This window comes from Mytilus trossulus, chromosome 2, assembly GCF_036588685.1.
Source record: "Mytilus trossulus isolate FHL-02 chromosome 2, PNRI_Mtr1.1.1.hap1, whole genome shotgun sequence".
In the NCBI taxonomy this organism is placed as follows: domain Eukaryota; kingdom Metazoa; phylum Mollusca; class Bivalvia; order Mytilida; family Mytilidae; genus Mytilus; species Mytilus trossulus.
The window spans coordinates 79,831,272-79,849,409 of NC_086374.1; the positions used below are offsets into that span (position 1 = coordinate 79,831,272).

The 18,138-nt window shown below is 33.0% G+C and overlaps 2 protein-coding genes across 2 annotated transcripts in view; both read left to right on the plus strand.

The window, feature by feature from the left end:
* The window catches only part of LOC134708083 (RNA-binding protein 33-like), a 60,985-nt gene that overhangs the window by 14,600 nt on the left and 28,247 nt on the right, over positions 1–18,138 (plus strand). Inside the window, exon 8 of the mRNA XM_063568380.1 lies at positions 3,268–3,656. Within this exon, the coding sequence (XP_063424450.1) occupies positions 3,268–3,656 (389 nt within the window). The remainder of the gene's footprint in view (positions 1–3,267; positions 3,657–18,138) is intronic.
* On the plus strand, positions 15,845–18,122 carry LOC134708082 (uncharacterized). Its single transcript, XM_063568379.1, has 2 exons — positions 15,845–16,099; positions 16,400–18,122. Exons 1-2 carry the CDS (start codon positions 15,933–15,935, stop codon positions 18,120–18,122), a joined length of 1,890 nt encoding a protein of 629 aa, XP_063424449.1. The 5' UTR covers positions 15,845–15,932.

Here is an 18,138-nt window from a genome sequence, read left to right on the forward strand (position 1 = left end):
TTTTTGCCCCTGAAATGTAATAATATAAGGTTATTTGATTATAACTACAACTAAGTTCATTATAAAGCCATTTGACCTTGTAAATAAGTTTAGATGACATATGACCTTGAAAAATGACTACGGAAAGTGACCTTACCAAAACCGGAAGTAGTTGTGGTTTCATATACAAGTACTCAGAATCCATATATTTTGTCATATAGATTCAGAAACTTATCACTCAAGACTAGAAATGTCTTCTGACAAACAGGAAGTGGCCAATATCTCCTATTCTACATACAAATGTATATATAGAAACTATATATTTTTGGAATCAGTGTATAAGAAGCTATCATGTGAGACTGGAAATGATGTTCATTTCACCGGTAGTATATAAGCTGCCTTATTTCACTCAAAAGTATAATTATACCATTATTTATTCCATCAGTATGAAGAAAGTATCTTTTTATCAAAATTTCTTTGATGTGAAAAGACCTTCAATTGTTCTCTGAACAATTGCTTTTTAATTGTATCAGTTATTATCCTCCCTGGATAAAAGAATTACTATTATTTTAATAAACCACACAATCAGGTGCTATATATTTATTGTGATAAACAATTGGTTACTGAAGTTACTGTGTTTAGAGATCTCTTTAGGTTAGGCTAATGGAGGGTTGGGATCCCACTAACATGTTAAACCCTTCCACATTATCTATGTATGTGCCTGTCCCAAGTCAGGAGCCTGTAAATTCAGTGGTTGTTGTTTGTTTATGTGTTTCATATTTGTGTTTCGTTATTTTTTTTACTTAAATGAGGCCGTTAGTTTTCTCGTTTGAATTATTTTACATTGTCTTATCGGGGCCTTTTATAGCTGACTACGCGGTATGGGCTTTGGTCATTATTGAAGGCGGTACAGTGACCTTTAGTTGTTAATGTGGGTGTCATTTTGGTCTTTTGTGGATAGTTGTCTTATTGGCTATCATACCACATCTTCATTTTTAAAGCAATTGCTTTCATGCCGTCGCGTATGGCCATCTTTGTGACCCAGATCAGAGACTCCGCCCAGATCAAGCCATAGTATTTTGTTAAACAGGCTCCTGGTCTGTCATTCTTAAACACCTATGTATGTTTTCTAATGCAATACATAGCTTGAAACTTTTGAAAAACGTTAGTGGATTTAAGAAGTTTCAGCATACGTTCTTGTACATGTATTTTTGTATTTAGGGGGACAACCGTTTGACTATCAAAAAACATAGACGTCCGAGTGAAAAAACTGCATTTTTATACCTGCGATTCCGTTTTCCGTTCGTACGATGTTTCAACAAAATATGGAATCATTTCAGTTGTTGATTTAGTATTGAAAATTTGACTGAATTGTCTTTTATAATATACGGTTTTATATGTTTAATTGGTGTTTTTTTAAGAAAGAGGTCAGGTGCTCTTGTTCATTCATAAAATTGTCGTTCATTCATAAATTTATCGTAAAATCAAAATCACTACACAGGCATGACAGGTTATCAGGTTATACGTAGTGTCAAATGATTACCTGTAATCTGAAATAAGACAAAGTTAACTGACCTATTTTGTTGATTTGTTTGCGCAAATAATTTAGAGGAACGAAACCCTTGTTAAAAACACATAACAATAAGTTTGTTTTCCTTTTTTGTCATAACTCTGTAAGATTTATCGATCACCTCACTAATGAAATGGACCCGTCCAAACGTGATAGATGCCAAGTCCAGATGAAGAGATATTTACAATTTGGTATTTTCTAGTTTCATAGATTAAAAAAAGTACATCCTTTTTGGATATCATATTCAAAACTGGGTATGCATGACAAATGATGAAACCATTATCCTCGTCTTTCCAATGGACTACTACGTTTGTTGACCCTCGACGGTCCACCGTGTTTGCAATTTTATTTCACATGTTTTCGAAATATTGAAGATCATTTTCACAATGTTTCCTGAAAATTGGATAAATATCAAGCAACTTAGAGCTGTTTGTTCTTGTTCGTATAATGACGATTTAATGTCATGTTTGTCTGTGATGGCCCCTCTTTTCGGGATTGCATGAGAATTATAGTTATCTCGTACCGCATGAGGATGACACATATCAACTGAGCAATAATGTTTGGGACTTAGTTTTTAAGAAATGATGACAAAGTAACATTATGAAAATATTTTTAGTCAGCTGAAATATATATATATTTTTTACATGTTTATGTCTTGTAAAATATTTTGTTTCTTTCCCGTTTTTCAACATTTGCGTCTGGGAAGTTGAAATGTTTTAACTGAAGAGTTAAATTTAAATTAATTATGAAAATTAAATCAATAAAGGAAATTATTGCCCAGTTACAAACACTACTAGGGGATAATCCATAATAATTTCTCTTGGAGTTATATGTTTCAGCACATGTATATTTGACCCCAACTTTAGCACCTGGTAAACGTGTTGTCTCCTTGTGAAATATAAAACATATTAAAAATGACTTTCTGCTAAAGTCTTTAATTGATATAAAGTTAAAACCTTCTTAATTCTCACTAGACTCCTGTCACTCCTGTCATGTTTAATTCTTAAATATATGTGGATGAAAAAAAAGTCCCCAAAACATAAACATGGCAGCAATTGCTTTTACAGCCTTTCAGGCTTTGATTATAATTAATTACATTATTCATTGTATTGTATTTGACTGATATTTGAAATTTTGAAAATCAATATCAAGAATTTTCTACTATGATATAAAAATATTGATCAATAAGTGAGAAAAGTTAAATTGAGTATGTTATACTCTGATAAATTGAGGTGGAATATAGTCTTTTAATATGTGTTTGTCTCCATGAACCTGAAAAATGGCACTTGCACATGTTGCAACAGATCTTAGGCTCATTCTCATCAATTAGGGACCCAGAAATCTATTCATTTTTGCAGTATGGAATTGTGTAAGCACATTAATATAAAGAAAATGTCATCAAATTTAATTTCAGAAATATCTGATGAACAGCAAGCACAGATTAATGAGTTCATGGCTACAAAATTTAATTTCAGAAATATCTGATGAACAGCAAGCACAGATTAATGAGTTCATGGCTACACAATTTATTTCAGAAATATCTGATGAACAGCAAGCACAGATTAATGAGTTCATGGCTTCAAAATTTAATTTCAGAAATATCTGATGAACAGCAAGCACAGATTAATGAGTTCATGGCTTCAAAATTTAATTTCAGAAATATCTGATGAACAGCAAGCACAGATTAATGAGTTCATGGCTACAAAATTTACTTTCAGAAATATCTGATGAACAGCAAGCACAGATTAATGAGTTCATGGCTACAAAAGACAGGAAGAGGAGACCTAATCAACGCGTTCGACCATTTCAACAGTATAGACAGATGCATCCAAGTCGAATACAAACTATAACATCAACACACATGCATCATCAGCCATCACCACCACCTATCATGCATCCCCCTCCACCAGTATTTGCAGCTCCACCACAACCAAGGCCCAAAATTCATGTGAATCCTGCATTTTATAATAGGGGGATGCGACCTCAGTCCACAACCATGACATCTGTTCACAATCAGCCCCTGATGTTTGATTCTTCACCTCGATCTCAACCTCCATTATTTCATCATGAACCACCAAGGCATTTTGATGAACGCATCCCTCCACTGGTAGGTTATTGTTCAGCTTTCAGACATATAGATATTGTTTCTGATCAATCTTCATAAATTTTTTAATAAAAACAGTTTTAACTCTAGGTGTAATACCACCATTGATTTTCCCCTATTAGTCGTTGTTAAATTGGCATTTAAAAAAAAATTGTACAGTATTTATCTTTATTTCAACTAAAGAAATACTTTGCATGAATAAAGTTTAATCCTTTTCAGTGCTACAGTAAAAATTTCACTCTACATTTCATTGCATATAACAAAGTAACCAGCACCGGAAGTAAACAACCCAAATTTTTACACTCTAATTTACTGGTTACCTGCTTTGGCAACTATGTAACCTTAACTTTCCAAAATATTTTATAAGACCATCAAATTAAAAAAGAATGATGCTTTCAGACACCCAACATACATGTTTATGACTCAGAAAAATTAAGGTGCATTGAAATGCAGGGTTAATTTTCTACAACTGTCAAATTCAAGGGAATATTTTTTTTAGACCTACTTTCGTATACAACCGGATGTGGCGTACCATGATTTGGTGGTATTACACCTCTATTTAATCATCAGAATTAAGGCCTTGATAACTAATAAGATGTAAAATATTTTAAAATCATATATATGGCCAAAGAAAAGTTCTTTTATAGCTTTTTGCCTAGGAATTCTAAGGTCAGTTGAACTGGATTCTTTTTTAAAAGATGTCAAAAGCAGGCAGATATTGATATCTTTGCTGATTCTTTTTATATGTTTAATGAACAAAGAAAAGATGAGGTTGTTTTGATGTTACATGGTCTGATGGAAAAAGTTAACAGTATTAAAGCTGTTGGAAATAAGTCAGAGCACAAACTTAAGATCAGTTTGAAAATTTTAAGCACACATATTTTGTGTTTGGGTTTTAAGCAGAAAATGTGTTTCATCAGGGCTGATGTGATAATCTGATGATTCAAAATTCAGATTAAGGTACTTTTACAAAAGAATGTGTTAGGAATTTACCTATTTTATTATATAGCAAGGAAACGGGTCCGGTGACCCCATTTTTTCTTTTTCTTAATTGAAAGCATATTGAAGCTATCTTCTCCTATGTTATCTCCAAATTCTATGGAGTAGTTTAAGTTTTAGTGTAGAAAATGGGGATTTCCATGTATAATCTATACAAAATCTGTCAATTTTGAACACAATTGGAAAATAAGAACGGTTACCCATTATTTTTTTATTTTTTAGCTCACCTGGCCCGAAGGGCCAAGTGAGCTTTTCTCATCACTTGGCGTCCGTCGTCCTTAACTTTTACAAAAATCTTCTCCTCTGAAACTGCTGGGCCAAATTAATCCAAACTTAGCCATAATCATCATTGGGGTATCTAGTTTAAAAATTGTGTGGCGTGACCCCGCCAACCAACCAAGATGGCCGCCACGGCTAAAAATAGAACATAGGGGTAAAATGCAGTTTTTGGCTTATAACTCAAAAACCAAACCATTTAGAGCAAATCTGACATGGTATAAAAATGTTCATCAGGTCAAGATCTAACTGCCCTGAAATTTTCAGATGAATCGGACAACCCCTTGTTGGGTTGCTGCCCCTGAATTTGTAATTTTAGGGAAATTTTGCTGTTTTTTGTATTATCTTGAATATTATTATAGATAGAGATAAACTGTAAACAGCAATAATGTTTAGCAAAGTAAGATCTACAAATAAGTCAACATAACCAAAATGGTCAGTTGACCTCTTTAGGAGTTATTGCTCTTTATAGTCAATTTTTAACCAATTTTCGTAAATCTTGGTAATCTTTTACAAAAATCTTCTTCTCTGAAACTATCAGGCCAAATTTAAACAAACTTGGCCTCAATCATCATTGGGGTATCTAGTTTAAAAACTGTGTGGCGTGACCCGGCCAACCAACCTAGATGGCCGCCATGGCTAAAAATAGAACATAGGGGTAAAATGCAGTTTTTGGCTTATAACTCAAAAACCAATTCATTTAGAGCAAATCTAACAGGGAGTAAAATTGTTTATCAGGTCAAGATCTATCTGCCATGAAATTTTCAGATGGATCGGACAAAGTGCTGTTAGATTGCTGCCCCTGAATTAGTCATTTTAAGGAAATTTTGCCTTTGTAGCTCACCTGGCCCGAAGGGCCAAGTGAGCTTTTCTCATCACTTGGCGTCCGTCGTCGTCCGTCGTCGTCGGATGTCGTCGTCGTCCGTCGTCGTTAACTTTTACAAAAATCTTCTCCTCTGAAACTACTGGGCCAAATCAAACCAAACTTGGCCACAATCATCATTGGGGTATCTAGTTTAAAAAATGTGTGGCGTGACCCGGTCAACCAACCAAGATGGCCGCCACGGCTAAAAATAGAACATAGGGGTAAAATGCAGTTTTTGGCTTATAACTCAAAAACCAAAGCATTTAGAGCAAATCTGACATGGGGTAAAAATGTTTATCAGGTCAAGATCTATCTGCCCTGAAATTTTCAGATGAATCGGTCAATCGGTTGTTGGGTTGCTGCCCCTGAATTGGTAATTTTGAAGAAATTTTGCTGTTTTTGGTTATTATCTTGAATATTATTATAGTTAGAGATAAACTGTAAACAGCAATAATGTTCAGCAAAGTAAGATCTACAAATAAGTCAACATGACCAAAATGGTCAGTTGACCCGTTTAGGAGTGATTGCCCTTTATAGTCAATTTTTAACCATTTTTCGTTAATTAAAGTAATCTTTTACAAAAATCTTCTCCTCTGAAACTACTTGGCCAAATTAATCCAAACTTGGCCACAATCATCTTTGGGGTATCTATTTTAAAAAATGTGTGGCGTGACCTGGTCAACCAACCAAGATGGCCGCCACGGCTAAAAATAGAACAAAGGGGTAAAATGCAGTTTTTGGCTTATAACTCAAAAACCAAAGCATTTTGAGGAAATCTGACATGGGATAAAAATGTTTATCAGGTCAAGATCTATCTGCCCTAAAATTTTCAGATGAATCGGTCAATCGGTTGTTGGGTTGCTGCCCCTGAATTGGTAATTTTGAGGAAATTTTGCTGTTTTTGGTTATTATCTTGAATATTATTATAGATAGAGATAAATTGTAAACAGCAATAATGTTAAGCAAAGTAAGATCTACAAATAAGTCAACATGACCAAAATGGTCAGTTGACCCCTTTAGGAGTTATTGCCCTTTATAGTCAATCTTTAACCATTTTTCATAAATCTAAGTAATCTTTTACAAAATCTCCACTGAAACTACTAGGCCACAATCATCTTTGGGGTATCTAGTTTGAAAAATGAGTCCGATGACCTGGCCATTCAACCAAGATGGCCGCCACGGCTAAAAATAGAACATAGGGGTAAAATGCAGTTTTTTGCTTATAACTATGAAACCAAAGCATCTAGAGCAAATCTGACAAGAAGTTAAATTGTTAATCAAGTCAATATCTATCTGCCCTGAATTTTTCAGATGAATTGGACAACTGGTTGTTGGGTTGCTGCCCTCCAATTGGTAATTTTTAAAGAAATTTTGCCGTTTTTGGTTATCTTGAATACTATTATAGATAGCGATAAACTGTAAACAGCAATAATGTTCAGCAAAGTAAGATCTACAAATAAGTCAACATGACCTAAATGGTCAATTGACCCCTTAAGGAGTTATTGCCCTTTATAGTCAATTTTTAACAATTTTCATTAATTTGGTAAATTTATGTAAATTTTTACCAAATATAGTTCTCTGTTACTAATGGGCAAAGTTCATGATAGATATAATTGTAAGAAGAAAAATCGTTCAGTAAAGTAAGAACTTCAAACACATCACCATCACCAAAATACAATTTTGTCATGAATCCATTTGTGTCCTTTGTTTAATATGCACATAGACCAAGGTGAGCGACACAGGCTCTTTAGAGCCTCTAGTTTTGTTATTATCTTGAATATTATTATAGATAGAGATAAACTGTAAAGAGCAACAATGTACAGCAAGTAAGACCTTAAAGGGAAAATTCACGATTTTTCACTTATGGTTTAAATATGTTCATTATGACATAATATATATATTCACAAAGTTTTATTGCTATGTGTGCAGTAATAAAGGAGAAATTCAATATTTAATGAAAAAATATTAACTACTTCCTGTAGGTCGTGACGTTTTCTCCTGGTTTTTGCATGCCGGGATTTAAAATACAATCATTAAAAGTCTTGGTTTTTAATCATATTTTAACGTAATCGTAAGCGCGCCGATGACTTACGCTTTATCTAAATAACCATCCGATAATAAGAAGATAAAACGCACAGACGTTCAATTGTACATATTCATGAGATAAATTTTCTATGTTAAACGTATATATTCGAATTATTTTTGTAGACAACACAAAAAGTTATAAATTTATTTTTAATTAATATATTTTCGGACTGATAAGGTGAACAAAGTAAAGTACAATAATCTGTAAAGACAATATGTTGTGTACTCTTATTGACCTTTTACTATCTCTGCTATGACTTGGTTGATACGATGTGTGTATTCACGGTTCTGTGGCAATACTCGTAGATGGCTTGTTGAAAGGTAAATTGTTATTTGCACTTCGGTATTTAACCACGCCTCTCAGGCACATCTTGCCAGGTGTGACTGTCTATTGGGATCAGTGAATTATAAGACAAGGGAGCATTCAATATACATATTTAAAATATATATTCAAGTTGGTGACAAATACAAATTGATCGCCGTGGAATTATTTAATTATGTTTGGTGCTATTATTTTTTTTAATTCAAATAAGTTAATTTACTAAGAAATACACAATTTTCGGTTAAAGACGGGAAACTTAAATCATATGTCCGATTGAAATGATTTACACCTTTTGTCCTTGATTGATGTCTAATAAAAAGGAGAACTTAGAAATTATAAATAGCTTTACCAAAGTATTTTTATTTGTCTTTATTAGGCAAATAAATGAATGAGAACACTTAGAGATTTAGACTTTTTAAAAGCCACGTATAAATTAATAACTGGAACTCACTGAAGATAACTCTACCGAAGCGGAATATAATATGAACGAATAAAGAAAAAATATTTTTCTACTTGAGAAGTTTTTAAAAATTGACAGCAAATTTAAGGTCTTCTTGGAATGGAATCGAAAAATTACGAATAGATATTCTTTATCAAGTGTGAAAAACGTCAACCAAATTTAATCATAATCGGGGACGTCCTTATTAAAATAGTCTTCGTCTCACTACGTATAATACTTAATAACTATTTGACCAAAGATGTTTAAAAACAAAAGACAACGAATTTAATGTCTTTCCCTATTTTTGAATGTAATTATAAGTCTGTTCAACTGGCAAGAATACCCCTAAAGCGGACAAATATATGAAAAGCAGTTTATTCTTTAAATTTGCTGTCATTGAATATCAAGAAAGAAAATCAATCCCGAAAATGATTTGAAACTTTAATACTCAATAGCTTTCCTAGAAAATATTCACATCCCTCTGGGATTATTGGTGTACGTCCAGTTGCATATGTCGGAACAATTGTGGTGATGACGAATTTCTTTCTTTATTCGAGAACAATCTAATTGATATATATAAATCTGTGATTTTACTATGTTCATAACTTCGATGAACCAAAGCAAGTTATAGATCGACCTGTATTTAAATCAAATTGGTCCTCTTCTTCTTCTTCTTTTGGTATACAATAGTCTATCGAATTGGATGATTACATACTGTTAGTATACGCAAGGATTTGTATAGTTAGTATACGTGGACTAGTCTATTTACAAAACTTTTACCCCAATTTGCACAAAATGTATGTTTCTTTCTTATGTTCAATGTAGACATGTATATATTTTTAATTGCGCTGTAGTTCCGTAACTTTCTATCCGGGCGTATAAATGATACGTCGACAAGTGCGCACATTTTTTTAATCAACATTTCTGGAATGATCCAACTATGTCCTTTACTATTAACAACGAGTAAATATTACATTTTCCCAGAGACATATAATACAATTATATGTCTCTGATTTTCCCAAATTTACCCTTGGAAAAAATACGTATATTTGTATATATCTTCAATTTTTTTCAATTTTTTTTTGTATCATTTTTTTTTTTATAAATAATATTCTTTACACCAGAAATTTTATTTATAAACAAGCGTATGAGTTAAGTAATGACTAGTATATTATATCACTTTCGGACACGCAAGACAGAGATGTATATTATACATGCACCTGATAGTTCAGTTATAAGTTATCGGCCGTGTACACTGATCAATACCTACAGAAGTGAAACGATGCATGAACTTGCCAGCCCGACAGGAAATCGCTTGAATACCTGGACGTGTCACCTTACACCCCTCACAATATCTTTGGGAGTAATACCTTAAGCCATGCGGGTGATCAGTGGAGCGAAGATCCTAATTTATTTGAATAAAGTATATTACTTTAAAGAATTATGAACGAATTAGATTTTCGAAAACAATAATCACGGAACACTTATTTATGATTTGAACTTTGACTTTTTAACCGATTCCAATATTAACAGTTTAAAAATAACAGACTATATGGTTATTAAAAAAATAAGAACATTGTCCGTATCAAGTAAGTTAGTCAGATAAAACAACCGTACGATTGACAAGATATCGACACGTAATTAAGACTACATCGGTTACTGTAGTTTTGTTTCTATGTGGTTTATAGACATATCGTGATTTTCATTTGGACAAGATAACAAAATGGCGGAAGGCCGAGAACTGATACTCAAAATTTAAAATCGATGGTGATCTCTTATCTAGCGGAATAAAACTTTAATATTTATAAATTTGAGCATTTTTATACAGAATGGACATAATATCAATTTTTGATTTTTTTGCGAAGTTTCCCTTTAAAATAAGTCAACATGACCTAAATGGTCAATTGACCCCATAAGGAGTTATTGCCCTTTATAGTCAATTTTTAACAATTTTAACTAACATTTTCGACTGAAACTCTTAGGCCAAGTTCAATATAGATAGAATGATTGTAAGCAGCAAGAATGTTCAGTAAAGTAAGATGTTCAAACACATCACCATCACCAAAACACAATCTTGTCATGAATTCAAATGCGTCCTTTGTTTAATATTCACATAGACCAAGGTGAGCGACACATGCTCTTTGGAGCCTCTAGTTTTTTAAAAGCATTATGAAAACTACATTTTGGCAAATTCTTAAAAATTTCTATGGATTATAATTTAGACACCCCATCTACCTTAATACATGTAATTGATAAATAAAATTGAAATATAACATAATCAGTAATTGAGAGATGACCTTACAAATGTAATATTACTGTATATCTGTTACAGTGAATTTGTATCATCAGGGATTATGTAGGATCCCTGATTTTTCAGGGAATATGTAGAATCACTAAAATCATTAGTAATTATATATAATCCCTGAAAATGACCAGTGATTTTACATAATCACTAAACATTTTAATAATTATTCTACAAATTCCCTAATATGATTTCAGGGATTATGAATAATTTAATGGTCCTTTGTTTTATAAACAAAATTAATATAGACAAATTTCCATTTTAAGTTTCTTTCATTTTCCTTGCCAGATGAAATAATTCAGGCAGCAACCATTTGATTTTCTGGGGGGGGGGGCTATGGTTTTTTTTGGAAAAAAAGTTTGTTTCCAGTTTTTGGTGAAAAAAATAATTTGTTTTGGACCCTGAGAAAAAAAAATTGTTTGTTTCACCCTTAGCTGCCACTATATGTAATGCTAAAAGTGAAAGAAAAAAATTGCTTTCGGTTTGTCGCTAAAAAAATAGATTGATCTTCGCCGAAGGCGAAAAAAAAAGTTTGCGCAGAAAAAAAATTCATAGCCCCCCCCCCAAAAAATCAAATGGTTGCTGCCTTAGCTTTTAAACACAGAGGATGATCTAAAAGATATAACCAACACAAGGTTTTGAGATAAAGTTGAAGACTTCAAAATTAAAAATATTAACCTTCCCTTTATAATGATAGCTTTACATGTAGTGTTTGTTTATTAAAAGCCAGCGTCAAATGGATATGCATGCTCTATTTGTAAATCCACAAGCATGTTATTTGTGATACATGTAAAGCAAATGGTGAAGTAGATTAGGGAACAACTGTTTTGTGTGTGCTTTATTTGTTCAAAGAACAATTTGCAAGAAATTCAATTTGTGATAAATAAACTGACCACAGATGTTACACATAGATTATCTGATAAGAAGGTCAACATTTTGGCATTTTCTGTCTTTTCTTGAAGAATAGATATTTCTACTACATGTAACATTATCTATATATATTCTTCATAAGATTTTGACAATCAAGTCACTGTTTTTTATCAATCATGTTCAAATATAGTTAAAGGAATATAAAATAAAGTTATGATTTTTTTTTTTATTAATTTTCATTTTCTTTTAAATGTGGAATAGATTGATAATTTGTCAATTTGAAGATTATTTTTGATAAAAAATGAATATTCTTTGTAATTTTAACATTTTTTTGATAAATTTGATTTAATGATAAAACAAAATCACTTATTTTTTATACAGCTTATACAAAGACAATTAGGGATAATTACACCCTCCCCCTTTTAATACACCTGATTAAAGGAAGTCTTATGGTATATCTTTGTCTGTCCTTCTTTAGCAGGTCAGACATTAACATTATCTAGTTTTTAGAGAAAAACTCAAACACGCTTTCAGGAGTTCTTATGAAACTGGTGAATTGTTTATATCTATTTATTTAAGCTCCCTTTCGCTTTTTATCAATTTTAGATTTCACATATGGACCATAATTTGCTATTGGGCTCCGTTTCCTATAACTATAGAAAAGTGATAAAATGTGAATTACTGTAAGAAAAGTTGCAACTACATCTAAAGATGCCATTATTTTTATCAACATACAAGTGTATGCTACTCTTCCCTAGAAAAAAAATTAAAATATACGAATTTCAAAGATTCTACAACCGTATTTTTGTGTCGTTTCTCGCGTTACTTTTTGCTTCCGAAGAGCATAACGCTGATTGATTTATAGATAATGGTCACCGGCAAATTCGTAACTTTTGCTTTCAAATAACAAAGAACATCGACCAATAAGAATAGTGAGAAGAAAATGCCGAGAACTATAAGTATTTATGTAGCAGATGTAAGAACAGTGACAAGATTTTTGTGTCCGATTTCGTAATGCAATTTTTAGATGATGTTATCTGCTTTGTTGTTATAGAATTCTTAAAAACAATATGCAAATATGAACTCTCGCGAGATGTTTAAACAGGTAAATCCGAGATGATTTACATTCTTGTTTTGATCTTCGTAATAATTAAGTAAGAAAATTACGTTGTCGTTATGCGTTACATTTCACACGAAACAGTAGTCCAGTTATTTATTAAAATTGTTTTTGTCCTTAAGTTCTAACCATTTCCGGTCATATGTGAAACATGTGACTAACAAGTGATAACATGTGATAACGCCATTACGGCCGGGTGTACGAAATACTAGGTCTAAACATTGTTTTTGTTTCCAACGGGATGTTAGCAAACATAACCTGTAGACTTGTTTCGTCTTGTTTAAAAGAGGAAAATACAATTGTCAAAGAGATTGCGCCGGTGGTCTGTTATTTTTCCTATGTGCATAATGTTACATACAATCCTGTGTGAAAATAAATGCCCAATGACTTGACAAAATCGATTTCATATTTGACTGACGTGAAGAGTCCTTGGAAAAATCAATCGAAATTACATCTCTTATCATTGTACCAATGCTCGTTGGATTGATTTAACTTCAGCAGTAAATATTACTGGATATTTTAGGTGAATAAATATAATTTAATAACAAATACATGTTAATATACCGTTACACTTAGAATGTACAAAGTTGGAATCTTTGTCGCAGTTTTTTTATTAATATTTTTAGCTCACCTGGCCTAAAAGGCCATGTGAGCTTTTCTCACATTGTTGGGTTGCTGGCACTTAATTGGTAATTTTAAGGAAATTTTGCTGTTTTTGGTCATTATCTTGAAAATTATTATAGACAAAGATAAACTGTAAACAGCAAAAATGATCAGCAAAGTAAGATCTACAAATAAGTTAATATGACCAAAATTGTCAATTGACCCCTTAAGGGGTTATTGTCCTTTAATGACAATTTTTCACAATTTGTTCATCATATTTGCTAACTTTAAAAAATCTTCTCCTCTGAAACTACTGAATGGATTTGGTTAAAACTTAGGTAGCAATACACAGTTAGGAGTTTAGTTTCGCATTATGGCCCCTGTGGATTTTTCAAATAGGAAAGTTATTGTGTAATAAAATTCATTTTTAGATAGATGAGTGCTAATTTAGACTTCAAAGGTGGTTTATAAGAGCATCAAGATTATTTTTTACATGTTTTATGGGCTGCTTTCTGTTTGACAGTCCGTATTTTCATAGCTAGACCGGCCATCGGTCCAGAAATTAATGTACTGTTTACAAACACTCTTTTTCTACACGAAGTTTTTGACGCAATTTTACAAGAAAATGAGATGAAAGACACTTGATTTTCATTGGATTTGCTGAATGATATATGTACACAGTTTCAGAAAAGGTATTACTTCAAGCAATTGAAATTCTACTTTTAGTCAAATTTTGGGGAAATATGTGACATCTTTCCCCCCCTCTTTGCAATATTTTATAACAGATTGTTGCCATGGATACACCAAAAAGAAATTATATTTTACCATTTTATATACTGGAAACAAAATCTATGGAAGATTCTGATCACATACATATGCCCATATATGACACAAACAGTAACCTTGATATTGCAAGAAAGCAATGAAAAGGGAATGGTAAAATTCACAAGGGCAAATTTTAGTATTTTTTTCTAACTGTTTATTGCTACCTTAGCATGATTGTTCCTTAGATTATCCTGCACAAAGTGTGTGCTTTGATTTATGATCTGTCAAAAAACATGGCCGCCGTTACTTAAAATAGAACATAGGGGTCAAATGCAGTTTTTGGCTTATATCTCAAAAACAAAAGCATTTAGAGCAAATCTGACATGTGGTAAAAATGTTCATTAGGTCAATATCTATCAGCCCTGAAATTTTCAGATGAATCAAACAACCAATTGTTGGGTTGCTGCCACTTAATTGGTAATTTTAAGGAAATTTTGCAGTTTTTGGTCATTATCTTCAATATTATTAGCTCACCTGGCCCGAAGGGCCAAGTGAGCTTTTCCCATCACTTTGCGTCCGTCGTCGTTAACTTTTACAAAAATCTTCTCCTCTGAAACTACTGGGCCAAATTGAACCAAACTTGGCAACAATCATCATTGGGGTATCTAGTTTAAAAAATGTGTGGCGTGACCCGGTCAACCAACCAAGATGGCCGCCACGGCTAAAAATAGAACATAGGGGTAAAATGCAGTTTTTGGCTTATAACTCAAAAACCAAAGCATTTAGAGGAAATCTGACATGGGGTAAAAATGTTTATCAGGTCAAGATCTATCTGCCCTGAAATTTTCAGATGAATCGGTCAACCCGTTGTTGGGTTGCTGCCCCTGAATTGGTAATTTTGTGGAAATTTTGCAGTTTTTGGTTATTATCTTGAATATTATTATAGATAAAGATAAACTGTAAACAGCAATAATGTTTAGCAAAGTAGGATTTACAAATAAGTCAGTTGACCCCTTTAGGAGTTATTGCCCTTTATAGTCAAGTTTTATCCATTTTTCGTAAATCCTAGTTAACTTTTACAAAAATCTTCTCCTCTGAAACTACTGGGCCAAATTTTACCAAACATAGCCAGAATCATTATTAGGCTATCTAGTTTAAAAAATTGTATTTTGTGACCAGGCAAACCAACCAAGATGGCCGCTACGGCTAAAATAGAACATACAGGTAAAATGCAGTTTTTGGCTTATAACTCTAAAACCAAAGCATTTAGAGCAAATCTGACAAGGGGTTAACTTGTTTATCTGGTCAAGATATATCTGCCCTGGAATTTTTAGATGAATCGGACAACTTGTTGTTAGGTTGCTGCCCCGAAATTGTTAATTTTAAGGAAATTTTGCTGTTATGGGTTATTATCTTGAATATTATTGTAGATAGAGATAAACTGTAAAAAGCAATAATGTACAGCAATTTAAGACTCAAAATTAAGTCAAGATGACCAAAATGGTCAATTGACCCCCTAAGAAGTTATTGTCCTGTATAATCAATAGCAAAGATCGTGCGCTACGTCACTAATTGGTAATGAATATGTATATATCTGTCACGTGGTCGATGCTCATGCAAACAATCAACAATAATAATGGCTTCTACACGAGATTTTATAAAAATTGATCTGACTGCTGAAGATATTCCAGGGGCTAAACTTGACATAAATAAATTAGAAGATTATAGCAATATGCAGCTTAAACGATGGTTAGAATGCAGAGGTATTAAATCATCAGGAAACCGAACTGAACTACTTAAAAGGTGAGTGACCTCAATAACAACGCCTATTTCTTTTGTCATTTGACAAACCACTTTACCTGAGCCAATGACAGTTTATGATTGATTCACCGGGTGACAAACGTTTTTGTGCATCAAATTTCATTGGAGGACTAATAATATTGACAAGAAGTTTTACGCCCATTATAATTTTATTTACAAATGTTTTTTTCCCCGAATGAAGTGAGCTATTTTAAGCCGAGCTATCAATAGAATATTTGTTTTCTATCTTTGACATGTTTGATATAAATAAAACGGTTCAAATTGTAAATTATTTGTTTTCAGATGCAATGATGTAATCAATTCCGGCAGGGTAGATCAAATTGATATCAACATTGATCAAGGGAAGTGGTACGATATAAAACTTGGAAAGGTCAAACCAGAAAGTGTTAAAAAAAATCAACCTGCTATCCCACCAGTATTAGGATGGAAAACTTTTCCGTCTAGACCCATACCGGTCAATTTTAATTATGGGCACATATACCATTATTTACTGGAGAGCGTTGTCCTTTTAGGAGAAGACGGGAAGCAGGAGGATACGGACTTGTCACACATGACTTCCAAGCCTCTCACAAAAGGAGAACAATATGTCAAAAGTGGAAGTGTGACAAATATAATGGACAATTCAAAGGGTTCAGACTTATATTTTATAAAGGGGAAAGTTGATGCATCTATGAGAAAAGAGCACAGAATTGTGCACATAACATTGTCATCAATTAGTGGAGCTGTTTTAGATGCAAGTTGTACCTGTCCAGCATCTTGCCTAGGACGATGCAACCATGTAGCAGCACTGCTGTTAATGTTGAATAAGCACTGTAAAGAATCAGGCTATGATGCAACTGCGTGTACAAGTAAGCCATGTGAATGGAACCAGGGGAAAAAATCAAACAAGAATCCTTCAAAAATAACAGAAGCAGCATATTCATACTATAAATCTAGACCAACAAAGCTGAGCACTTTTGATCCTAGGCCACAGAACCAAAGAAACATTAGCAAAGAGACAAAAAATTCTTTTATAATGGAAATGCAATATAATTCTTTAAGAACTAGCAAGCCCTCTATGTGGGGAACCTTGCTCTCCTCTCAATATGAAGATTATAGTTTAGAAGAAGAACGAGTAGATCAGCTTGAAAGTTTATTTTGGATCATGTTTGATAATCTACGTGATGAAGGTAAACAGTACCCTACAGCTGCCTACATGATACCAAATACTGAACAACAATCAGAATCTGATACTTGGAAATCCAATAGATGGTTCCGGATCACTGCCTCAACATCAAAACAAGCAAGCAATCTTGGAAATATCTTAAACACTGAAACCCAGTATTGTGATTCTACCAAACGCAAACTATTCAACTTTATTTCATATAACATCTGGGCTTTACATACATTTTCTACACCAGACACTGTATATGGTATTGAAAGTGAAGAGCAAGCCAGAGCTGATTATTTAAAATATATGGCAGGAAAAATACAAGATTTCAGAGTCATAAAAACAGGCTTCTGGATAAATAAACTATGGCCAGAAATAGGATGTTCACCTGATGGTCTTGTTTTTGATCCAGAAGAAAATATGAAATATGGTTTACTTGAATTAAAATGTCCAAAACTATTTCGCAAAGTGGCACCTTCTGATTTATTTATGGCTCTGAAAGATAAAAAAATATTGAATAGCGAGTTATATTCAGCGTGTTTCTCTCGCCCAACCTCTGAGAATGCTTCTTTGGAACTTAAAACTCACCATGCATACTATTATCAAATTCAACTCCAGCTTGCAGTTACAGGACTTGAATGGTGTGACTTTGTGTTATGGTCATCTCTTGGTAAGCCAAATGTAGAGAGAATAAGACGAGACCAGCAGCTTATAACTAGTATGATAGGAAATATAACAACCCTTTGGCGACGAGTTATTGCCCCTGAGCTGTTTGAAATGAGGGTTCCTAGGAAACTGTTTCCTATTATTTTAAAAGACATTAATACACCAGTAATACTTCAAGTCAATAAATAGATTATTTATGTTATAT